General features: G+C 46.6%; 1 protein-coding gene across 1 annotated transcript; it reads left to right on the plus strand.

Annotated features, from left to right (window-relative positions):
* The first annotated feature begins 18140 nt into the window (after positions 1-18140).
* LOC123065286 (uncharacterized) lies at positions 18141-19106 on the plus strand. Its single transcript, XM_044488621.1, has one exon. The coding sequence runs from the start codon at positions 18205-18207 to the stop codon at positions 18919-18921; it is 717 nt and encodes a 238-aa protein (XP_044344556.1). The 5' UTR covers positions 18141-18204; the 3' UTR covers positions 18922-19106.
* The last annotated feature ends 4301 nt before the right edge of the window (positions 19107-23407 follow it).

Below are 23407 nucleotides of genomic sequence, written 5' to 3' on the forward strand. Positions count from 1 at the left end.
AATGAAATGGGATGCATTTGTGGACTGGGCTGCAGAATGCCAAAAGAGAAGGGGAAAGCCTAGCCTATCGAAGACTAGCATCTTCAAGCAGCTCCAAGCATCTTGCAGCATCAGAAGAGATAAGAGTAGCATAAGGTAAAGTAGTAGTAGTGACATCAATCTCGGCCAGAGATCCTTTCTCGACTCCCTGCGAGAAAGCAATCCCACAGTCATACTATCCAGTTATCACCTCAAGTATCCAGTTCTAGTTGTATCGATCGGGATACAACTCCAAGTGTCCGTTACCATAGGATAGGCTATCGATAGATGTTTTCTTCCCTACAGGGGTGCACCAACTTACCCACCACGCTTGATTAACTCCGGCTGGACACACTTTCCTGGGTCATGCCCGGCCTCGGCCAAACAATACGCCGCAACCCGAACAAGGATTAATAGAGAGGTCAGCACACCGGACTAAACCTATATCCCAGGGGTCATGGGCCATCGCCCCGGGAACTCTGCATGTTGCAAACACGGACGGTGAGCAGACCTAGCTACCTTCTTAAAAAAGGCAGGTGCTTACTAGTCCAACCCGGCGCGCACCGCTCAGTCGCTGACGTCTATTAAGCTTCGACTGATGCATATGACGTAGAACGCCCATACTATGCCCACGTGATGGTTAGTGCTATCAGGCCAGAGGCCCCTCGGATCAAATATCCAAATTGTAGTGGATTAGGAACGCACGGTAACAAGCAGAGACTCGCGAAAGATGTGACCCCGTTGCCCCGTCTCGAGGACTTACGGCAAGGGCTAGGAATGCTCGGCCACGCCTCATAATTATCTCGCGGGCACCCTCCAGGTCAACCCGTCTCCACATCACTCGCGGGTACCCCTCAGGGTCGACCCGCCTTTCCAAGTAACAGTTGTAAAGTCCAAGTATCCGTGCGTCCAAACATCAAGGGGAAACCCGAGGAATCACCCCCAGTGAGTTCCACTCGATGTAATCATCAAGGTGAACGTAAGAGGATCCACCCTCGAGGTTCACACTTGAGGGGTTGCACGACAGAGCCGTATCGGAAGTGGTTAAGGGGGAAATCACCGTCGATGATCACGACCGAATAGCTACACTACAGGGTTAACATCAGAAGTGCTGATGAGGTCTCACCCTCGGCACTTGATAGTAACCAAGTAGTGTCGAGCAACTAAGGGGAAAGTGATGTGCGGTGCTGGGGCCTGGTCTTCGATCCTGTTGATCGGGTCTTCGATGATGAAGCAGGGGCAACAAGGACAAGGTGGGGGTCACTGATGGATCACTAACCAACCTATACTAAGCAGTTTAGGATAAACAGGTAAGGTACAATGAGCAGGTTACAAAAGTAGGCTATGCATCAGAATAGGAGCAAACAATAACAGTAGCAAAATCTAATGCAAGCATGAGAGAATGGAATGGGCGATACCAGGATGATCAAAGAGGGGCTTTCCTGGTTGCTCTGGCAAGGAGGGGTCATCGGTGACGTAGTCGATCACAGGGGCAACATCGGTCTCGGGGTATACCGGAGAGAAGAGGGGGAAGAAACAGTAAATATAAAGCAAACATAGCATCACAAAGCATAACATGGCAATATGATGTGCCCGGTGTGACCTAACATATGGCTACACGATAAAGGTGAAGGGGGAATTCAACCGGGAAGGTATTCCCAGTTCCGAACCTGTGTCACACAGATGACTAGAGGGGGAATGTTCCATGTTCAGCATGCTAGGGGCATGTGATAGATGAACAGACCGCGCATTCGGATTCGTTGGATTTTTCTGAGCAACTTTCATATAGAAAATATTTTCATCCAAGGTACGGTTGATTTTCTATTAATTTTCAAAGGTTAAACAATTTTCTGGAATTACTCAAATTTACAAAAAAAAAAGGAATATGACGTCAGGACGTATGTGTGATGTCAGTAGTCAACAGTCCGGTTGACTGGTCAAAACTGACACGGGGGACCCACCTGTCATAGACAGTGGGTTAAACAGAATTCAAACTAATCTAAATTTAGTTAGTAAAACTACTAGGCCCACCTGTCAGTGTCTAGTTAAGCTAATTAATTAATTTTAAAATCCTTTAGCTATTTAGTGGAGGTGGGGCCCATTTGTCACCAGCTGGGATGGTCCAGTCAGCAGAGCTGACCGGTCAACAGGCCGGCCGGGCCCCTGGGGCCCACGGGTCAGTGACCTAGGTGGTGGCCCAGGGGGGGACCCCACACGACGCCAGCTCAGCGGAGCCGCCAGAGTGGCTCCGGCGAGCTCGTGCGTGGCGGTCGAACACCGACGAGGTCGGAAATCACCTATGGTTCACTGTTTCACGCGATTTTTCTTGCGCTCGAACGAGTGGAGCAGCGCGCATCGCGTGGTGCTAGCGGTTGGACGCGGAGGTGGCCGGAGCGACGCCAGCGACAACGGGTGGCGACGGAGCTCTCGGGCTTGAGCAGGTTCGGCGTTAGAGAGCGCAAGCGGCCAAAGTAACCAACTAGGCGGGGTCTACGACGCACTAGGAGCATGCCAGGGCAGTCGGCCGAGCTCGTAACGGCTCGGGAGCACGACAACGGCAGCAATGGCGGCGGACGGAGCACGGTTGCGGTGGCGGTCGCGCACGTGCCCGAAGGCGAGCAGGAAGAGGAGGGAGGACAGGCAGAGCTCACCGTGCGGGCGCAAGGAGGCCCTGTGAGTGAACGGGAGCGTAGAGGGAGGCTGCAGTCGACGGGAATCACCGGCAGCCGAGGCGGAAGGGGACGAGGTGGATCCGGCGTTGTGGTGCCTTCCGGCTACAATGGCGGGCACCGATCGACGTGGAGGAGGATGGCGGACGCCTATGACATGTCGGCGATGCGGGGTGATGATGGTGGCCGCGAGGTCGACGCGGCGACGGCGGCGGGCACCCTCGGGCAGTGGGGAGAAAAGGGCGAGCGCGAGCAAGGGAGAGTGAGGAGAAATATCTGCGGGGGAAGGAGGGGAATCTGACAAGGCCGAGAGGTGAGTGGAGGTAGGTGGGGAGGAGGTCAAGGCGTCGAGGGGAGGGGTCGACCGTATCCTCTCCGGGGAGTCGCCGTCGAGGCGGTCCGGCGGGGCTCGCCCCTGTTGCGACCCCGGTCGGGGGAACAGGGGGAGAAGGCGACCCGGGGGAACCTGGTGAACCGATGAGTGCCTCTCAAAGGAGTGACACGCAGATAAGCTTGTTCACCAGGTTGATAAGTTGAACCCCTGTGTTTCCGGTTATAATTGCTCTTCTGGCGGGACTGGGCCGCCTTGAGATTATCCCGGACAATGCGAACCTGCTCTTTAGCTTGCTGAATAATGTCTGGACCAATGAGTGTCCGTTCCCCAGTTTCTGACCAATTCAGAGGGGTTCGGTACTTATGTCATAAAGCACTTCGAAGGGTGCCATCTTCAAGCTGGCTTGATAGCTGTTGTTATAAAAGAACTCCGCATAAGGAAGAGATTCTTCCCACTTCTTGCCAAAAGAAATAACACGAGCTCGAAGCATGTCTTCAGGAATTTGATTGACTCGCTCGACTTGGCCTTGGGATTGGGGATGATAAGCAGTGCTCCAGGTAATGTGAGTTCCCATTGCCTCTTGGAAACTATCCCAGAACTTCGAAGTGAATATACTACTGCGATCTGAACTGATCTCCTTCGGAATGCCGTGGAGTGACACAATTCTAGAGATATACAAGTTTGCTAATTGACTAGTAGTGATAGTCTCCTTGACTGGCAGAAAGTGAGCAACCTTCGAGAATTGGTCGATGACGACAAAGATAGCACCGTTACCTTTCTGAGACTTGGGAAGGCTAGTGACGAAGTCCATTTGAATCTTATCCCACTTCCATTCAGGAATCGGAAGCGGTTGTAGAAGTCCAGCTGGTTTCTGATGTCCTGCTTTGACACGACAACAAACGTCAGATTCTTCAATATATCGAGCAATGTCTTGCTTCATCTTAGACCACCAGTACTTTTGATGGATGTCTAGATACATCTTGGTACTTCCCGGATGAATAGAGAGAGGGGTGTCATGCGCTTATTTCATCACCTTCTTTGTCATAAGCTCGAACCGGGGCACTACAATGCGATCTCTGAAATATAAGGTTCCATCTTCACCAAGTGAGAAATCTCTGGATTTCTCTAAGGCAAGATCCTTTTTCATCAAATCATCGTAAGCATCTTTGGCTTGTGCAGACTTAATAGCTTTCAGAAGAGTTGGTTCCAGGGCAAGGTTATTCCGAGAACCCTGTGGAACTAGTTGAAGGTTCAGCTTGCATAGCTCTTCATAAAGGCGGGGTTGAGCTTTGAAGACCATATTATTATTGCAATAAGACTTACGGCTCAGGGCATCGGCCATTACAATTGCCTTGCCAGGGGTATAGGATATACCGCAGTTGTAGTCAGCAATAGCTTCCATCCATCACTGCTGACGGAGGTTCAGATCTGGCTGGGTAAACAGGTACTTCAGACTCTGATGATCGGTGAAGATCTCACAACGATTACCGAGAAGGTACTGTCTCCATAGCTTCAGTGCAAAGATAATCGCAGCAAGCTAGAGGTCATGAACTGGGTAGTTCTCTTCATGAGGACGCACTTGACGGGAGGCATAAGCAATCACTCTACGCTCTTGCATTAGGACGCAGCCTAATCCTTGTCGTGAAGCGTCACAATAGATGATGAAGTCCTTGCGAGAATCAGGGGGAGCAAGCACTGGGGCAGAAGTCAACTTGTCCTTGAGTGCCTGGAAACTTTCCTGACATTTGTCTATCCAATCAAACTTAACGCCCTTGTGAAGTAGATTAGTCAGGGGCTTGGCGATCTTGGAGAAGTTCTCGACGAAACGGCGGCAATAGCTGGCGATCCTGAGAAAGCTTCTGACTTGCTTGGCAGTCTTCGGAGGTGTCAAGTCAAGAATAGCCTGAACTCGCTCTGGGTTGATGGCAATACCATCCTTGGAGATGACATGCCCAAGGTAGGTTACTTCAGGAAGCCAGAATTCGCACTTGGAATACTTGGCATAAAGTTGATGTTCTCGAAGCTTCTCTAGAACAAGTCGAAGATGTTCAACATGTTCTTCTTTGTTCTTCGAATATACCAGGATATCATCCAGATAGACCACGACGAACTTGTCGAGGTAATCCATGAATATGTAGTTCATTAGACGGGAGAATGTGGCTGGAGCATTGGTTAAACCGAATGACATGATGGTGTACTCGTATGAACCATAATGAGTGATGAAGGCGGTCTTTGGAATACCCTTTTCACGAACACGGATCTGGCGTAACCCATCCTCAAGTCGAGTTTAGAGAATATCGATGAACCAGCCAGTTGATCATACAGATCATTGATCCGAGGAAGGGGATATTTGTTCTGAATTGTAGCTTGGTTGATAGGATGGTAGTATTGGACCAAATGGTTCGTTCCGTCCTTCTTCTTAACGAAGAGAGAAGGTGCTCCCCAAGCAGAGGAACTTGGACGAATGAAACCCTTGCAAAGAGATTTGTCGATTTCCTCCTTAAGTTCAAGGAGTTCATGAGGTGGCATCTTGTAGGGTCGTTTGGCAATAGGAACGGTGCCTGGTTTCAAGTCGATGACGAACTCGACAGCCCGGGCAGGAGGTATTCCTGGAAGTTCATCTAGAAAGACGTCTTGGAATTCATGAACAACTGGAATCTTTTCAATTCCCTCAAGAGGTGCCGCGTTCAACACATTCAAGATATAAAGTCGTGCTTCGGCATTTTGAACCTGACAAGCATTGTAGCTTACTATCTCATCTGAAGGGTGTAGAAGGTGGACAGTTTTAGTGGTGCAAACGATAGAAGCCGTATGTGCTTTCAACCAATCCATTCCCAGAATGAGGTCAATATTGGAAGACTTCAGAATAATGGGGGAGGCAAAAAATTCCAACCCTTCGATTTCAACTAAAATGTTGCGGCTAACCATGGAGGTTTGGCATTGGCCCGCAGGGTTTTTTACCACTAGTGGAATGTGCATCTATTCGTATTTAATGCCATGCATGAATGCAAAATCTTCAGATATGAAAGAATGTGATGCTCCTGTACCGAATAAAACAACTGTTGGTACTGAATTAACAAGAAGAGTACCCATCACAGTGGTAGGCTGGTCTTGAGCTTCATTCAGATCAATATGATTAGCCTGACCACGACCATAAGGTCTGGCATTGTTGTTATGGGGCTGATTGTGACGGCCAGTTGAAGGCAGAGCCAGTTGGCTCTTTTTCTGATTGCACTCTTTGGCAAGGTGACCTGGATGGCCACATCTGAAGCACAGACCATCATTGGGATTGGGAGCAGGAGCTTGGAGTGGTACAACTCGAAGAGGCTGCCTCTGCGGTGGAGGAGGCAGACAAGGTGCAGCATAAGACTGTCTTGGTGCAGGTGCAGTCGGACGATACATGCTGTGGGGAATCCATATCCGACGCTTCTGTGCTGACGGGCCCGAAGATGAGCCAGCGTCACGGCTGCGCCTGAGGTATCCCTGGTGTTCCTGAAGACCAGCCTCAACCTGAATAGCCTTGTTCACCAAGGTGGCGAAGCCGGCAAAGTCATGAACGAGCAGTGCTAGCTTGATATCAGATTGAAGTCTATCATGAAACTTTTCCTGCTTACGAGCATCAGTAGCAATGTCTTCTTCAGCATAACAGGACAAGTCCAAGAATTCCCACTGATAAGCATCTACAGACTTGTTACCTTGGGTGAGGTTGCGGAAATCTCGCTTCTTCCTGTCCATGATTCCCTGAGGAATGAAGCGGGCACAAAAGGCAGCTTGGAAATCCGGCCAAGTGATGACCGTTCCAGCAGGTAGGGTACGCCTGTGGCTGTCCCACCATTGAGCAGCAGGACCCTTTAGAAAGAATGTTGCAAATGTGACATAGCTAGCAGGGGCCACACTAGTAGACTCCATTTCATACGTGATGTCGTGGAGCCAGTCTTCAGCATCAAGGGGCTGAGTTGAGCTACGGTAAATAGTTGGGTTGAGGCGCATGAAGTCCTGCAGAGTTACTGGGGTTGGCTGTTGATTCATGTTCGGATGAGGAAACTGAGCCATCATTCCTTCCATGAACTGGCGGTTCAGCTCATATTGTTGCATCATTCCGGCAAAGAATTTGGGAGATGGTGGATCGTTGGCACCACGGCCACGACCAGCGGGTCTAACCATCCTGCTAACATGTAACAGGGGTTAGTTCAACATTGAGCATTTGCAAAGACAAGGATCATTCATGATGAAACATGCATAAAGAAAGAGGTATGATGGATACCACATAGTAGTCAACTCGACGGTGTGTGTACTATTCAAGAGGCTATTCTAAGGAATAACTATGGCTTATCCAACTATGGGGTGAATGTGGTCACGGGATCCTAATGTTAGAGTTAGTAAATTCGTTTAACCCGAGTAGAAGAGTGGTCAGAGTCCCAGAGTATAGACGAGGAGTAAAAGATCCTAATACCACCCAATGGCGACGTGGGCCCGTAAGACACACATCAAATGTTAGTAAAAGTTTTTCAGTGACTAGACTCAACTTCGGCCAAGGAGTTGGAAAGGGGGCTACCTACAGGCAATCGGCTCCAATACCAACTTGTGACGCCCCTGATTCAATCGTACACTAATCATACACGCAAATGTGTACGATCAAGATCACGGACTCACGGGAAGATATCACAACACAACTCTAGACATAAATTAAAATAAATCAAGCTTTATATTACAAGCCAGGGGCCTCGAGGGCTCGAATACTCAAGAGTCAGCGGAAGCAATAATATCTGAGTACAGACATAAGTTAAACAAGTTTGCCTTAAGAAGGCCAGCACAAAAGCATCTACGACCAAAAAGGCAAGGCCTCCTGCCTGGGAGCCTCCTAACTACTCCTGGTCGTCAGCGGTCTCCACGTAGTAGTAGGCACCGGCTGTGGCATCTGGCTCCTAGGCTCCGACATTTGGTTGCACCAACCGGAAAGAAAAAGAAAGGGGGAAAATGGGGGCAAAGCAACCGTGAGTACTCATCCAAAGTACTCGCAACCAATGATCTACACTACATATGCATCGGTATCAATGAAATGGGCTGTATTTGTGGACTGGGCTGCAGAATGCCAGAAGAGAAGGGGAAAGCCTAGCCTATCAAAGACTAGCATCTTCAAGCAGCTCCAAGCATCTTGCAGCATCAGAAGAGATAAGAGTAGAATAAGGTAAAGTAGTAGTAGTGACATCAACCTCGACCAGAGATCCTTTCTCGACTCCCTGCGAGAAAGCAATCCCAGAGCCATACTATCCAGTTATCACCTCAAGTATCCAGTTCTAGTTGTATCGATCGGGATACAACTCCAAGTGTCCGTTACCGTAGGACAGTCTATCTATAGATGTTTTCTTCCCTGCAGGGGTGCACAAACTTACCCACCACGCTTGATTAACTTCGGTCGGGCACAGTTTCCTGGGTCATGCCCGGCCTTGGCCAAACAATACGCCGCAACCCGACCTAGGATTAATAGAGAGGTCAGCATGCCGGACTAAACGTATGTCCCCAGGGGTCATGGGCCATCACCCTGGGAACTCCTGCACGTTGCGAACGCGGCCGGTGAGCAGACCTAGCTACCTCCTTAAAAAAGGTAGGTGCTTACCAGTCCAACCCGGCGCACGCCGCTCAGTCGTTGACGTCTATTAAGCTTCAGCTGATGCATATGACGCAGAACGCACATACTATGCCCACGTGATGGTTAGTGCTATCAGGTCACAGGCCCCTCGGATCAAATATCCAAATCGTAGTGGATTAGGAACGTGCGGTAACAAGCAGAGACTCACGAAAGATGTGACCCCGTTGCCCCGTCTCGAGGACTTGCGGCAAGGGCTAGGAATGCCCGGCCACGCCTCATAATTATCTCGCGGGCACCCTCCAGGTCAACCCGTCTCCACATCACTCGCGGGTACCCCTCAGGGTCGACCCGCCTTTCCAAGTAACAGTTGTAAAGTCCAAGTATCCGTGTGTCCAAACATCAATGGGAAAACCCGAGGAATCACCCCCGGTGAATTCCACTCGATGTAATCATCAAGGTGAATGTAAGAGGATCCACCCTCGAGGTTCACACTTGAGGGGTTGCACGACAGAGCCATATCGGAAGTGCTTAAGGAGGAAATCACCCTCGATGACCACGACCTAATAGCTACACTACAGGGTTAACATCAGAAGTGCTGATGAGGTCTCACCCTCGGCACTCGATAGTAACCCAGTAGTGTCGAGCAACTAAGGGGAAAGTGATGTGCGGTGCCGGGGCCTGGTCTTCGATCCTGTTGATCGAGTCTTCGATGATGAAGCATGGGCAACAAGGACAAGGTGGGGGTCACTAATGGATCACTAACCAACCTATACTAAGCAGTTTAGGATAAACAGGTAAGGTACAATGAGTAGGTCACAAAAGCAGGCTATGCATCAGAATAGGAGCAAACAATAACAGTAGCAAAATCTAATGCAAGCATGAGAGAATGGAATGGGTGATATCGGGATGATTAAAGGGGGGGCTTGCCTGGTTGCTCTAGCGAGGGGTCGTCGATGACGTAGTCGACCACAGGGGCAGCTTCGGTCTCGGGGTCTACCAGAGAAAACAGGGGGGAGAAACAGTAAATATAAAGCAAACATAGCATCACAAAGCATAACATGGCAATATGATGTGCCCGGTGTGACCTAATGTATGGCTACACGATAAAGGTGAAGGGGGAATTCAACCGAGAAGGTATTCCCGGTTCCGGACCTGTGTCACATAGATGACTAGAGGGGGAATGTTCCATGTTCAGCATGCTAGAGGCATGTGACAAATGAACGGACCATGCATTCGGATTCGTTGGATTTTTCTGAGCAACTTTCATATAGAAAACATTTTCATCCGAGGTACGGTTGATTTTCTATTAATTTTCAAATATTAAACAATTTTTTGGAATTACTCAAATTAGCAGAAAAGGAATATTACGTCAGCATGACGTATGTGTGATGTCAGCAGTCAACAGTCCGGTTGACTGGTCAAAACTGACACGGGGGACCCACGTGTGATAGACACTGGGTTAAACATAGTTCAAACTAATCTAAATTTAGTTAGTAAAACTACTAGGCCCACCTGTTAGTGTCTAGTTAAGCTAATTAATTTATTTTAAAATCCTTTAGCTATTTAGTGGAGGTGGGGCCCATTTGTCAGCAGCTGGGCTGGTCCAGTCAGCAGAGCTGGCCGGTCAACAGGCCAGCCGGGCCCCTGGGGCCCACGGGTCAGTGACCTAGGTGGTGGCCCAGGGGGACCCCACACGATGCCAGCTCAGCGGCCGAACGCCGACGAGGTTAGAAATCGCCTATGGTTCACTGTTTCATGCGATTTTTCTTGCACTCGAATGAATAGAGCAGCGCGCATCGCGTGGTGCCAGCGGTTGGACATGAAGGTGGCCGGAGCGACGCCGGCGACGACAGGTGGTGACGGAGCTCTCGGGCTTGAGCGGGTTCGGCATTAGAGAGCGCGAGCGGCCAAAGTAACCAACTAGGCGGGGTCTACGGCGCACTAGGAGCACGCCAGGGCAGTCGGCCGAGCTCGTAACGGCTCGGGAGCACGACAATGGTAGCAATGGCGGCGGCCGGAGCACGGTTGTGGTGGCGGTCGCACACGTGCCCGAAGGCGAGCAGGAATAGGAGGGAGGAGAGGCGAAGCTCACCGTGCGGGCGCAAGGAGGCCCCGTGAGTGAACGGGAGCGCAGAGGGAGGCCGCGGTTGACGGTAATCACCGGCAGCCGAGGCAGAAGGGGACGAGGTGGATCCGGCGCTATGGTGCCTTCCGGCTCGAACGGCGGGCACCGGTTGACGTGGAGGAGGACGGGGGACGCCTATGGCATGTCGGCAATGCGGGGTGATGACGGTGGCCATGAGGTCGACGCGACGACGGCGGCGGGCGCGCTCGGACAGTGGGGGGAAAGGGCGAGCGTGAGCAAGGGAGAGTGAGGAGAAATATCTGGGGGGAGGAGGGGGATCTGACGAGGCCGAGAGGTGAGTGGAGGTAGGTGGGGAGGAGGTCGAGGCGTCGAGGGGAGGGGTCGACCTTATCCTCTCCGGGGAGTCGCCGACGAGGCGGTCTGGCGGGGCTCGCCCCTGTTGCGACCCCGGTCGGGGGAACAGGGGGAGAAGGCGACCCGGGGAGGGGCTGGGCCAGACCAGATGGAGTGGGCCGAGGCTCGGGCCAGGCACTGTGCACTTGGCCTAGTGCACAGTGGGTTGTGCTCTTTCTCTTTTCTTTTCTTTTTTAACTTTTGCTTTTTCTTTTAACAACTTTCTGTTATAGCTATTTTAGGCCATTTAGGCACTTTGCAAAAATGTTGGTTCACCACCAATATTGTCAAAAGAATATTTGCCACATGACGAACATTTTAGTTTTCATGTTTGAGAAATTTTGAATTTCACTTAGAATTTGAATTTGAATTCAACTGGAATAATGAAAGAGATAGAAGACAATGATGACCAAACACTTGTTTAGGAAAATGATTAGCTTAACCCCAAGGGTTACTGTAGCATAATTACACCGGGGTGTTACAAATGGAAGGATGGAACAATGAGGACAGAGACACAGAGGATGAATGGGATGAGCTGCAAGAGGAGATGCAGAATAAGGAGCCCCTGGGACTGGATGGAACACTGATAAACAAATAGTATGAGGTGGAATACCCACCTCCCCAGAACCATGAGTCTAGGAAGACATAGAAGTGGGGGCCCATACAGACACCTAGGGCAAGTGCAAGAAATGCTGGAGACTCCAGAACCATCCTACAAAAAGCACAACAACTCAAAGAGGCTCAAGATGCAGCAACAGAAAAAGAACAAGGTAAAAAATCCACACCTTTCTCCCTCTTCAATAATCCTCATTTTATTTCAGTAGCTTCCAAAATAGGAATAGATGTAGACTCTAGAGATGAGAACATTATTAACATACCTTTACCCAGAAGTATGAATCCTGACAGGAATGTTGATCTTGATTCAGGATTCACCCCCCCCAAGGCAATATGGATGGTGGGGTGGAGCATAATAGTAGCTTTAACTCTGTGGGAGTATGGAACCTAGTATGTAAACACAAATGGGGTAAGCACCCCAGGACAAGGGTTCCGCAATGAATGCTATCTTTTGGAATGTTAGGGGCATCTCTGCGCCAGGGAGAAAAACCCTTATAGTTGATACAATTAGGAAATTTCAAGCATTTTGTTCTAGGTTTCTAGGAAACCAAAAAGGAAGAATTTTCTGACTCCTACCTTAAATCCTTGGTAGGGAGCAAGAACTTCTCCTGGCACCACCTCCCATCTAAAGGCTTTGCTGGGGGCATCCTGATGGGTGTGGATGCTGACCTTTTTGAGATCATCTCTTGGTCTCACCTTGATTACTCAGTTAGTTGTGTTCTTAAATTGAAGAGTAAGGATGTAACTTTTGGAATTATCACTGTCTATGGATCTCCCTATGAGGAAGGAAAGGAAGCATTTATCTCTGAGCTTCACTCCTTGTTCATAGAGAATCCATATCCCACCTAATTGGGGGAATTTCAATTTTGTTTGATATGCTAGAGAAAAAAGCAATGGTGTAGTCAACCATATATGGTGTGACAACTTCAATGCTTGGATAGAAATTTGGAGTTTATTGGAAATCAAGCTATCTAGTAGAAAATTCACCTGGGCTAATAACCAGGTTGACTTGATCATGTCTACAATAGATACACTCTTCTTCAATACTGAGTTTGACAAAATATTTCCTCTAGCCTCCTGCATTGCTCTACCTAGATGTGGCAGTGACCATGCACCCATTATTTGGGAATCAGGTGTGGAGCAAATGCCTAAAAGTAGTAGTTATAGGATGGAAAAATGGTGGCTTCTTAGAGAGGACTTATCCAATCTAATTTCCAAATTTTGGAATGAACCCACCCTTAAGGCCAACCCTTTGGACAATTGGCAAGAGAAGATGAGAAAGCTTAGAAGAGTGACCAAAGGTTGGATCTCTAATGAAGAGGCTCAACTAAGAAGATATAAAAAAATCCTTTTAGAGGAATATGACAAACTAGACATTAAATATGAAACAATAGTGCTCTCTGACTCTGAGGCTTCTAGGCTCAAATTCACACATAGTGATCTCCAAAAAATTTGGCTGCAAGAGGAGATCAAAGCAAAGCAGAGATCTAGAGATAGAGACATTAAGGAAGGTGACATGAACACTGAGTATTTCCATGCAGTGGCAAACGAAAAAAGGAGGAAAATGGCTATCCACTCTTTGGATGGCCCACTTGGGCCAGTCACTGACACTAAGGAAATGCTTGGAATTGTTTGTGACTTCTATAAAGATCTCTTCAAGAAAGAGGAAAGGTGTGGGATCCAGTTGGACCCAACCTTTTTCTCTGATGAAGAAAAAGTTAGCATTGCTGAAAATGAAACCCTTGAGGCCCCCTTCTTGGAAGAGGAAATCAAAAAGGTTATCTTTGAATCATACTCTGATGGTGCCCATGGACCGGATGGTATCCCCTTCTTTTTTTACCAGCACTTTTGGGAACTGGTTAAAAAAGACCTGATAGCCATGTTTGAAGTTTTTCATCAAGGGGAGCTGGCTATTCATAGGCTTAATTTTGCTATGCTGACTTTAATCCCAAAAGAAGCTGATGCTTCCAGTATGAAAAAGTTTAGGCCTATTAGTTTGCTAAATTGTAGCTTCAAGATCTTCACTAAGGTCCTCACAAATATACTAGCTAGGATCCTGCAAAGGCTCATAGCTAGTAACCAGTCAGCCTTCCTTAAGGGCAGGTATATCTTAGAAAGTGTGGTTACAGCTCATGAGATTCTGCACTCCATCCACTGTACCAAGAGGCAGGGCCTAGTACTTAAGCTAGACTACGATAAAGCTTTTGACAAGGTAGATTTGGAATTCCTTGAAGAGCTGCTTAAGAAAAGAGGCTTTGGAGATAAATGGGTCCATTGGATCCTACAAGTAACTAGAGGAGGATCAGTGGGTGTAAAGCTAAACAACACTCAGAGTGACTTTTTCCTTATAGGGAAAGGTTTAAGGCAGGGGGACCCCATTTCCCCCCTGTTGTCCAACCTGGTAGTTGATATTTTAACTAGAATGTTAATGAAAGCATCAAATCATTAGTTGATACAAGGGCTGTGTACTGAGATTTGCCCTGGAGGGATAGTATGCCTCCAATATGCTGATGATACTATTTTGTTTTTAGATAATAACCTAGAACATACCAGAAACCTTAAAATGGTTCTCTCTAGTTTTGAAATGATCTCTGGAATGAGAATCAACTATAGTAAAAGTGAGCTCATACCAGTTAACATGGATGCATCTGAAGTGGGGGAGTTCCTGGAGATACTAGAATGCACTAAAGGCTCCTTCCCCATTAAATACCTTGGGACACCTTTACACTATGGTAAGCTTAGAAGAGAAGATGTCCAACCACTTATTGATAAGATTATGACAAGGATTGCTGGATGGAGAGGGAAACTTCTTTCTTACAAGGGAAGAACTATCCTCATCCAGGCATGTTTAGCTAGTATTCCTGTGTACTTACTTTCTTTCTTTAAATTTCCTAAGTGGGCAATAGAACTTATTAATGCCCAAATGGCAAATTGCCTATGGAATGAATTTGAGGGGCGCAGGAAATTGCACTTAGCTACTGGAAGATGGTCTGTATGATGAAAGAATTTGGGGGCTTGGCATCCCAAATCTCCATGAGGTCAACCTCTGCCTCTTAGGATCTTGGGTTAAAAGATACTATGAAGGTGAAGGGAAACCCTGGAAGTTGGTGATAGACCAGAAATATATGAGGGGCAAAACTAATGTTTTTGCCCCAAGCACCTCCACCAGTACCTCTAGGTTCTGGAAAGGAGTGAAATCCATCATCCAAACCTTCAAATTTGGATATAGATGGAAAATAGGGACAGGAGACAAAATTAGGTTTTGGGAAGATACTTGGTTTGGCACCACCCCCCTAGCAGTACAATTCTGGTACATCTATATGGTTTGCAATGAGCAAAACAAAAGTGTCAGAGATGTCTGGGATGCTGAAACACTGAAGTTGACCTTTAGGAGGAACTTTGATAGTAAGATGATGGAACAATGGTACCAGCTAGTGGAGATTGCTAAAGAAATCATCTTCGATGGTGACTCTGATGCTCAGATCTGGCAACTTGATAATAAGGGTGTCTACTCCTCTAGTTCTTTGTACCATGTGATTAACTTTAGAGGGGTGCAACCCTGTTCCTGCCAGCTGTTTGGAAATTGGTAGTGCCTCCAAAGATTCATGTCTTCCTTTGGCTGTTTTCCCAAAACAAGCTGATGACTAGAGACAACCTGAGAAAAAGACATATAACCAAACCACTTGATTGTGTTTTCTGTGCTGAACAAGAAACAAACCACCATTTATTTTTTTTGACTGTGTTGTAGCCAGGAATATTTGGTCGTTTGTCAATCTCTTTTTCCAAAAGGACTTGGGTACAAACTTTGAATCTGTGGCCCGATTTTGGATCTATAATAAAAAGAATTTAACATTAAACGTAGTTAGTTCTGTTGTTCTTTGGCGTTCATGGAAATATAGGAACTCTATGATTTTTAATAACACCATTTGGACGTCTATTAATCAGGTGTGGAGACTGATACACAGGATGCTCAAGTTCTGGGTGGTTCTGACCCCAGAAGCAAGCAAAAGCTGAGTGGAAGAGTTCTTGAGTGCATTGGCGAAGCTACTCCAGCAACCCTGGATGATCTCATGTGGCTGAAGGCCAGGAACCCTGGATTGGATGCTGATGTATGTTGGGACAACCTCAAGATCTCTGAAGACGGCGGTTTCTTTTCTCCTGCCAAGAAGCGCGACACTGACGACAAGACCATGGTGAACAGTCCCGTGTCTACCCTCGCAATCTGCTGGTCGCCCCAAGCGGCCCTGGCACCACCACTTAAGATGAGGGGCGCAAGCGAGTTTGTGGTGTGATCTCACCCCTATTTTAACAGACGCCTGTTTTTGCCTTCAATGTGTTTTCGTTTTTGCCCTTTGGCTCTCGTCGAGCAGGGCTGTAATAACGGTTTAAAGTCTGGACCTATGAACTTTAGCTTAGAAGCTATTAAGACTCTGTATGGTTTCATTCTGGTTAATGGAACCAGGGAGAGGCCTCTCTGTTCTTCTAAAAAATGGTTTTTGCAAATTTTCTCTTCAAATTCACGAAATAATTTTTGGTTTCATCAAATTCAATAAATGTTCATCGATGTAAAAAATGTTCAAAACTTCAAAAAATGTTCATCGAATTCAATTTTTTGTTCGTCGAATTTAAAAAATGTTCATAAAAATTACAAATTTGTTCACCGACCTAAAAAATTATTTATTAAATTCAAATTTTATTCATCATTTTCAAAAACGTTCATCAAACTCAAAATTTGTTCATTGATTTCAAAATTTGTTCATCGATCTTTCAAAAAAATGTTCTTGAATACAAATTTTGCTCATCAAGTTCAATTTTTTCATGAAATATAAAAAATGTTCATCACTATTAAAAAATGATCATAAAAGTTTTTCATTGAAATAAAAATGTTTATTCTTTCGAATTTGAAACATTTTTTTCAAGAACTTTTTTAGTTTCGAAATTCACAATGTTTTGAAATTTTACAACAAATCCCGAATCATTTAATGTAGAATAAAACAAAAACATAAAAATAAAAATAAAAAGTAAAAAACAAAAAATAAAAAAATCAGGGGTGGCCGCCCCGCGCATGGACCGGCCCAACAGGGTGCCCCTGCGCTACCGCAACTGGGGGCGCCCCACGCTCCATATATGAGGTCCCCTTCTCGTTTGCTACTCCAACCAACGCCGTTGCAGGATTGTTACTCTTTATGTCTGTGACAGACCGCGCTCTTGGGATAAAACGGCCTGCACTTAGTGCGTCCCATTTTTAACATGTGTTTTGTATTTCTTTTCATTTCCAAAAAATGTAATAAAATATGTAAGTACTAATTGTAAATAATATGCATAATATAATTGTAAATATGTATTCATTTGAGGATCTGCATAAGGCACAGCAGGTTCATACACAAATCATATCAAAACACATGAACACATTTAAAGCAATATAAAAACCAAAGCATTAATACTTTTATATACTACATGAAAATTTTATTAGAAACTTGTGAAAATTTGAAATTATACCATAATTTATTTGCATATACATATTTTCTAAAATTACTTTAATATTTTTATTTAATATGCAAACACTTTTTAGAATTACACATGTTTGTATAATTGTAATTTAAGTTTATGAATTTTACCAAATTAATAGTTGGGCATTTTGAAATTACATGAGCTTCTTTTAGTGTAATTTACTCCTATATATTATTTATAATTAGGATTTACATATCTTTTATCAATTTTCAAAATTGAAAAAACTAACATGTTGAAAATGGGCCACACCAGGCGCGGTCTGTTATAGACATAAAATACAGCAATCCTACTTAGGCATGAAGTGTCGTTGGATGGAGTGGTAGGAACGGGACATCAAATGGTATCGCAGGGCAGATTATTGCATATCATGTTTGAGGAGCATTTTAGTCTAATAATCAAGAAGGCAAAGCCTAGTCTCAAGGAAGGAATGCAATTCTGCTTAGATTATTTGTAAATGCTCATGTATCCCCCAACATGATGTACATCCATGTGTATATATTTCACCCATTTTAATGAAAAAGAGTTACACTAGGGATTTTCCCGTACTGTTTTTGCTATAAAAAAAAGGTATCACGGGAAGGTAGCTAGTGCCGGCAGGTGGGACCCATCCGATGCCACACGTGCTATTACTGTTTACTTGTCAGGGGTTTTTCGTAAGAAAAATGGAAAACGGAGAGATGGGGGTTGCAAAAAAAAAGGCCACACTCCTATCTTCATCGCCCGATCACTGACACTGATAGCGAGGCACACGTCACGCTGGCACACCTTGTACTGTTGGCGCGTTGCAACGAGCAAACGGCCCATCTCAATCACGAGTCCTTCTCATTTGACAACGATCCATTGATTACCTTCTTGCTACCTTAGCCCTTAAGCAACATGGCTCTTTATAATGCCTTCGCCTTCCAAGCTCCAAGTACTCAGCAGTTAGCTAGTTTTTTCTCAACAAAAGAAAGTAAATAGAGGTGGATTTCACATTTCAGAGGGAAAAATGGTGGCCGTCGACCCGGAAGCCCTTCCCTCCGCCAAAGCCGTGAACCACCAGTTCAACGTGGTCATCGACGGCGCCGAGACGACCATCCACGAGGGCGTGCTCCGGTGCAACGGCGGCACGCTCACCGTGGTCAGCCCGGGCGTCCTCGAGGTCAACAGGTTGCAGCACGTGGTCGTGCGCGGGGGCGGCGGCGGCGACGTGCGCTTCGCCCGGTGCGGCTTCGCGGCGGCCGAGGCCTGCGGCGCCGTGTCGTTCCACAGGTGCGACGCGGTGCGCGTCGACGGGGCCGGGGAAGTCGCCGTGCGGCGGTGCAGGTCCGCGGACGTGGAGCGCGCGGGCACGGTGAGCATCCGGAGGTGCAAGGGGGCCGCGCGCGTGCACGGCGCCGGGGAGCTGCGCCTCGGGCGGTGCCGGGAGGCGGACGTGGGCAACTGCTCGGACGTGGCGCTGGGGCGGTGTCGCGAAGCGCGCGCCGACTGGTGCGGCTCGCTCGGCGTCGCGCGGTGCCGGTCGGCGGACGTTAGCCGCTGCGGCGCCGTGCGCGTCGACCGGTGCGGCGACGCGAACGTGTCGAGCTGCGGGAGCGTGATGGTGCGACGCGGCAAGGTGAACATGGTGGAGGCGCATCAGCCACTACAGGGTTGGCAGGAGCAGGCCTTGTGTCAGAAAGCAGAGCCAGCCGACGCAGTGCCCATGGAAATCATGAGCAAGTGACGAACATATGTGTGTGATACTACTATTATTTGTATGGTATTACTGTTTTTCGTTTTTCTTTGAGCACATATGATACTACTATCTGTGTACTGCATAGTACAGTAGAATATATTTCTACGATCTGTATGTTTCCGCTGTACTCCATTAAGTTCTGGACAATGTGTCGTGTGAGATTCAAACATTCAGATATCAAATCCTTAAGAAACTAATATAATGTTAGATCCTCAATGTGACGCTACTAACTTCTACCACTAGAACATTGAGTATCTCTAGGTAGGTAATAGTAGTAGCCGTGAGGGCATTTCAACGCCGACCCTCAAACCGTCCGCATATGTCTGGAACGCACAGTCCAAACTGTGGAGGGCATCAAACGCGGGACTGTATCGGTTCGCTTGGCGGTCCGAACACATTTTTTCCCGCAAAATAAAGATAAGGTGGGTGGTTTTACGGGAGTCCCGACAACAACCACATTGAACTCCGACACCCCAGGCCTACTGAATCCGGCATCCCGGACTCATTTTCTTCCACTTCGCCACCTCTCCCCTTTGCTTTGCATCCGCAACCTCTACCTCCAGCGCCAGCGTTGTACCTCTCTGACCGCCACACAGGCATTGCCGGACGTTCACAACCAGCACCGACGCGTCCGCTCGCCTTTTATGATGGCGCTGTCCACCCTGAAGCCGTTTGTACCCACATACACTCCACCACCCTGTCGACGACCTCCATGGTGGCCACCATGCCCGACAGGTGTTCGATCAAATGTCATTGAGCTTATTTTCGGACACCGTGTCATTTCAAAGTAAGAAGGGTGGCGGGGTACTCGATCAAGGAGGATGAGTTGTTGTGCGATGCGTGGTTGGCCGTATCCGTGGATTTCGTAGGCAGGAGCAAAGGGGAACATTCTGGCAGCAAGTGCATGAATCCTTTCATTCACAAAAGTACATTGCGCCCTATGACATGCACAACATCCATGATCGCAATATGAGGTCGTTATCATATCAATGGTACGACATCCAGACCATCATCACCAAGTTTTGTGACATAGTTGCTCAACTGGAGGCAAGGTTGCCATTGCGCGCTGCAGAGAAGGAGATCGTAAGTTTTGCTTCTTCTTCCTCCAATTGTTGATTGAATCATTTATTCACTCAATGTTGCTCTACACATTGTGTAGCACGTACGCGCTGTCGTGATGTACCACATGAGAGAGGGACAACCATTTACTTACACACACTGTTGGATGAAGCTGCAGGGGTAGTATGTATGGGACGACATGATCCGTTGAAAGACTTGTTGGACATTGAATTTGAGACATTAGACTTATTTGCATGTTATGTATGGATGATTTGTGCTATTTTCTTTTCGAACTTTGATGAATATCAACTAGTTTGCATTAATTTCGTCTGCTAATTTGAAACCCCGCTTGAAATATATGTGGGACAACGTTGGATGACCGTCTCCCGCATCTGTATCTCCAGATTGGTCCGACCTATCCATGGAAGGATGCGGAAGGAAATTTGTGCGTCGCCATTGGAGATGCCCTCAAGTAGCAATGCATATTAATGAATTGTTGGATTCCGAGATACATAAGAGCTATGAGACCATGTTAACAGCATGGTTAATAATACAACCAGCAATTGCCTATAAGAAGTTTTTTTTAACACAATGCAAATGCAAGCGCTCATACACTCACCCCTATAAACGCACACACGCATACCCTACCCGTATGAGCACCTTCGACAGACTGAGCCGGCATATCATCTTGAGATTTACGAAGTCACCGTAAGCGTCTCGTCGTCAACGGAAACGTCTCCTCCCGCTAAAAGTGCATCACCGGAAATCCTGAAATAAATCCAGGAATAATGCGAGCACCAGGACTTGAACCCTGACGGGTTGGGGATACCACTATCCCTCTAACCATCCAACCACAGGTTGGTTCGCATTGCCTATAAGAAGTCGACATGTCATCTATAGCCAGCCTAATAGTCGCGTGTACAATAGTAAACTTTTAATATGTACTCCCTCCGTTCCTAAACATAAGCCTTTTTAGAGATTTCAATGCATACTACATATGGAGCAAAATGAGTGAATCTACATTGAAAAATGCGTCGATATACATCCGTATGTAGTCCATATTGAAATCCCTAACACCCGTTTGGATGTTGATATTGAGACCTAGATATTGATATTGGCATTGGGCAGCCTGAATCCCATTGTTCAGGTGGTTAGGGAATTGAGTCGTTGAATTGGCCCGAGATATTCACTGGCCCGCTTTCGTAGCCTGTGTATCTATACCCGAATTCAGAGGTCAGCAGCTCGACTTTGGCTGATATTTGGGATCAAGCACTCGACATACCGCTTCGCCGCACTCGAGGGAAAGGAATAGGCGAACGAGCAGGAGAGGAGGCGGATAGAGGCGTGATGCGGAGCTCCCTACGGCACAGGTCAGTCCCTCTCCGCCGTCATCCTTCTCTCTCTTCTCTCCCACGGATCTCCAAACGCGCTCACTTCCCCTCGCCGCCATCTATCTGACCCACCACCACATGCCCGCCTCCCACGACCAATGGCACGGCATCCACTTCCCCCATGGATGCTTCTTCCTCCAGCCCCACGGCCACCGTACCCTAATCATCAATCTCCTCTAATCCCCACCCGTAGTAATTGCCCACTGTATGTGCTTGCCTGTTGAGATTTTTTTCCTTTTGCAAGTCAATGGATTTGGACATGGATCCCAACAGGCAAATCCAAAGTATTTGATGTGGGTTGTGCGTGATGTTGGTCTGTTAGCCGTGTGATGTTGATACAAAATTTTCTTTTGGTCCTTTTCATGCTTGATTAATTGTACAATTTGTTGATTCATATGTTGTACAAATACTTGATGCATATAATTTAGTTTTAGAAATTTCATGAAAGTACAATGTTCATCTCATGAGAATGTTCATCTTATAAGAAATGAGCAATTCCAATATATCAAATGGCCATCCAAACAAGCTTAAGAATTGAGCCTCTCATGTGAATTCCAAGTGTGAATTCTTTGCACAGCTAAACAACAGAATTTGGGTTCAATGTCAGTATCAAAGTCCTGGAGATTTAATATTGAGCCCCATTCAATTCCATGGCCTTGAATATCAACATCCAAAGAGAGCACAAAAGGTCTTATATTTAGAAACGAAGGGAGTACTACTTTACTAATAGTTGACCCACCTTACAATCTCACAAAGTGTCTTGGGTCTCGTGTTATAGCCGTCTCTTATTGTACGGCCCGCTTTTCTTCTCTCTCTTCTTCTCTCTCCTCCAACTATGCAAAGATATAATATTTTAGTCCTTATAGCCTGCCTATGTCACCTTAGAGCATGGTTAATAGTAAAGTCAACTGCTGGCTACATGATATTGCCATGTCATATATAGTTATTATTTATAGTCACTCATACAATAAGTTAGCTATAAGGTTGGCTACAAAAGTACTACTTTTTTCACCTTCTCTCTATCTCTTTCTTCCTATTTATTGCATTTTCTAGGAGGATGCATATAGCTAGGCTTTTGCATGAGAGCCCACTCCCATCATTTTCCATGTCTCTCTCCTCCATATAGGCAAAAGTGCCATGTAAGTGGGCTATAACCCCATTTTTTTACTTGCTCTATAGGAAATGACAGTACACCTATGGAGGATGGTGATGTCATTCAGTTGGATATCTAGGCAATTGAGTACTTGTGCTGATCTCGCTCATATGAGTGTTGAGGATCCGAAATATCATGTGGATATTCCGAGCACAAGTAAGACTCCTTCGCCTTATTAATGACTTAATATTAAAGCTAAAGCAACACCCCTCATTTTAGCAGATTCTATTGCCAAATAGGATGCGGAAGAAATTCTTGCTAAACTCTTGAGAGAAGACGGGATAAAATGGGTGCAAGGTGCCAAAGTGAAGGAAGTCAGGGAGGATGACAGTAACACCAACTTTTTCATTCAATTGCTAATGGGAAACACAGAAGAAAATTGTTTAGCTTGAACACGATGAGGGCGCCATTGTAGGTTAAGAGAACCTTACAACATGCATCTCTGATTATTATAAGTAGCTCTTTGGATCCCCTGTGTCTAACTTAGTGTCGATAGATGAAAACACACCGGGAGATATTCGGTAGCTCTGTCCAGAAGAGAATGTTGTGTTGACAGAACCCTTCATGGAGAAGGAGATTTATGAGGCGATATTGTAGATGAAGAATAATAAGGTGTCTGGCCCCACTATGAAATTTAGTTGGAGATGTTGGGTGATTAAAGGGGAACAATTACCTATGTTTTAGAATTTGTTTGATGGCGAGTTTCAGTTGTTTTGGGACGGTTACCTTGCTTCCTAAGAAGGAAGATGCAATAAGAATTGATGAATGCAAGCCCATTTTCTTGCTAATGTTAGTTTTATATTTCCACCAAAGTGGGTGCAAATCGTCTAACATATTGCTCACACTTTGGTCCATCCTACACAAACGGTGT

This window comes from Triticum aestivum, chromosome 3B (assembly GCF_018294505.1).
Source record: "Triticum aestivum cultivar Chinese Spring chromosome 3B, IWGSC CS RefSeq v2.1, whole genome shotgun sequence".
NCBI lineage: Eukaryota > Viridiplantae > Streptophyta > Magnoliopsida > Poales > Poaceae > Triticum > Triticum aestivum.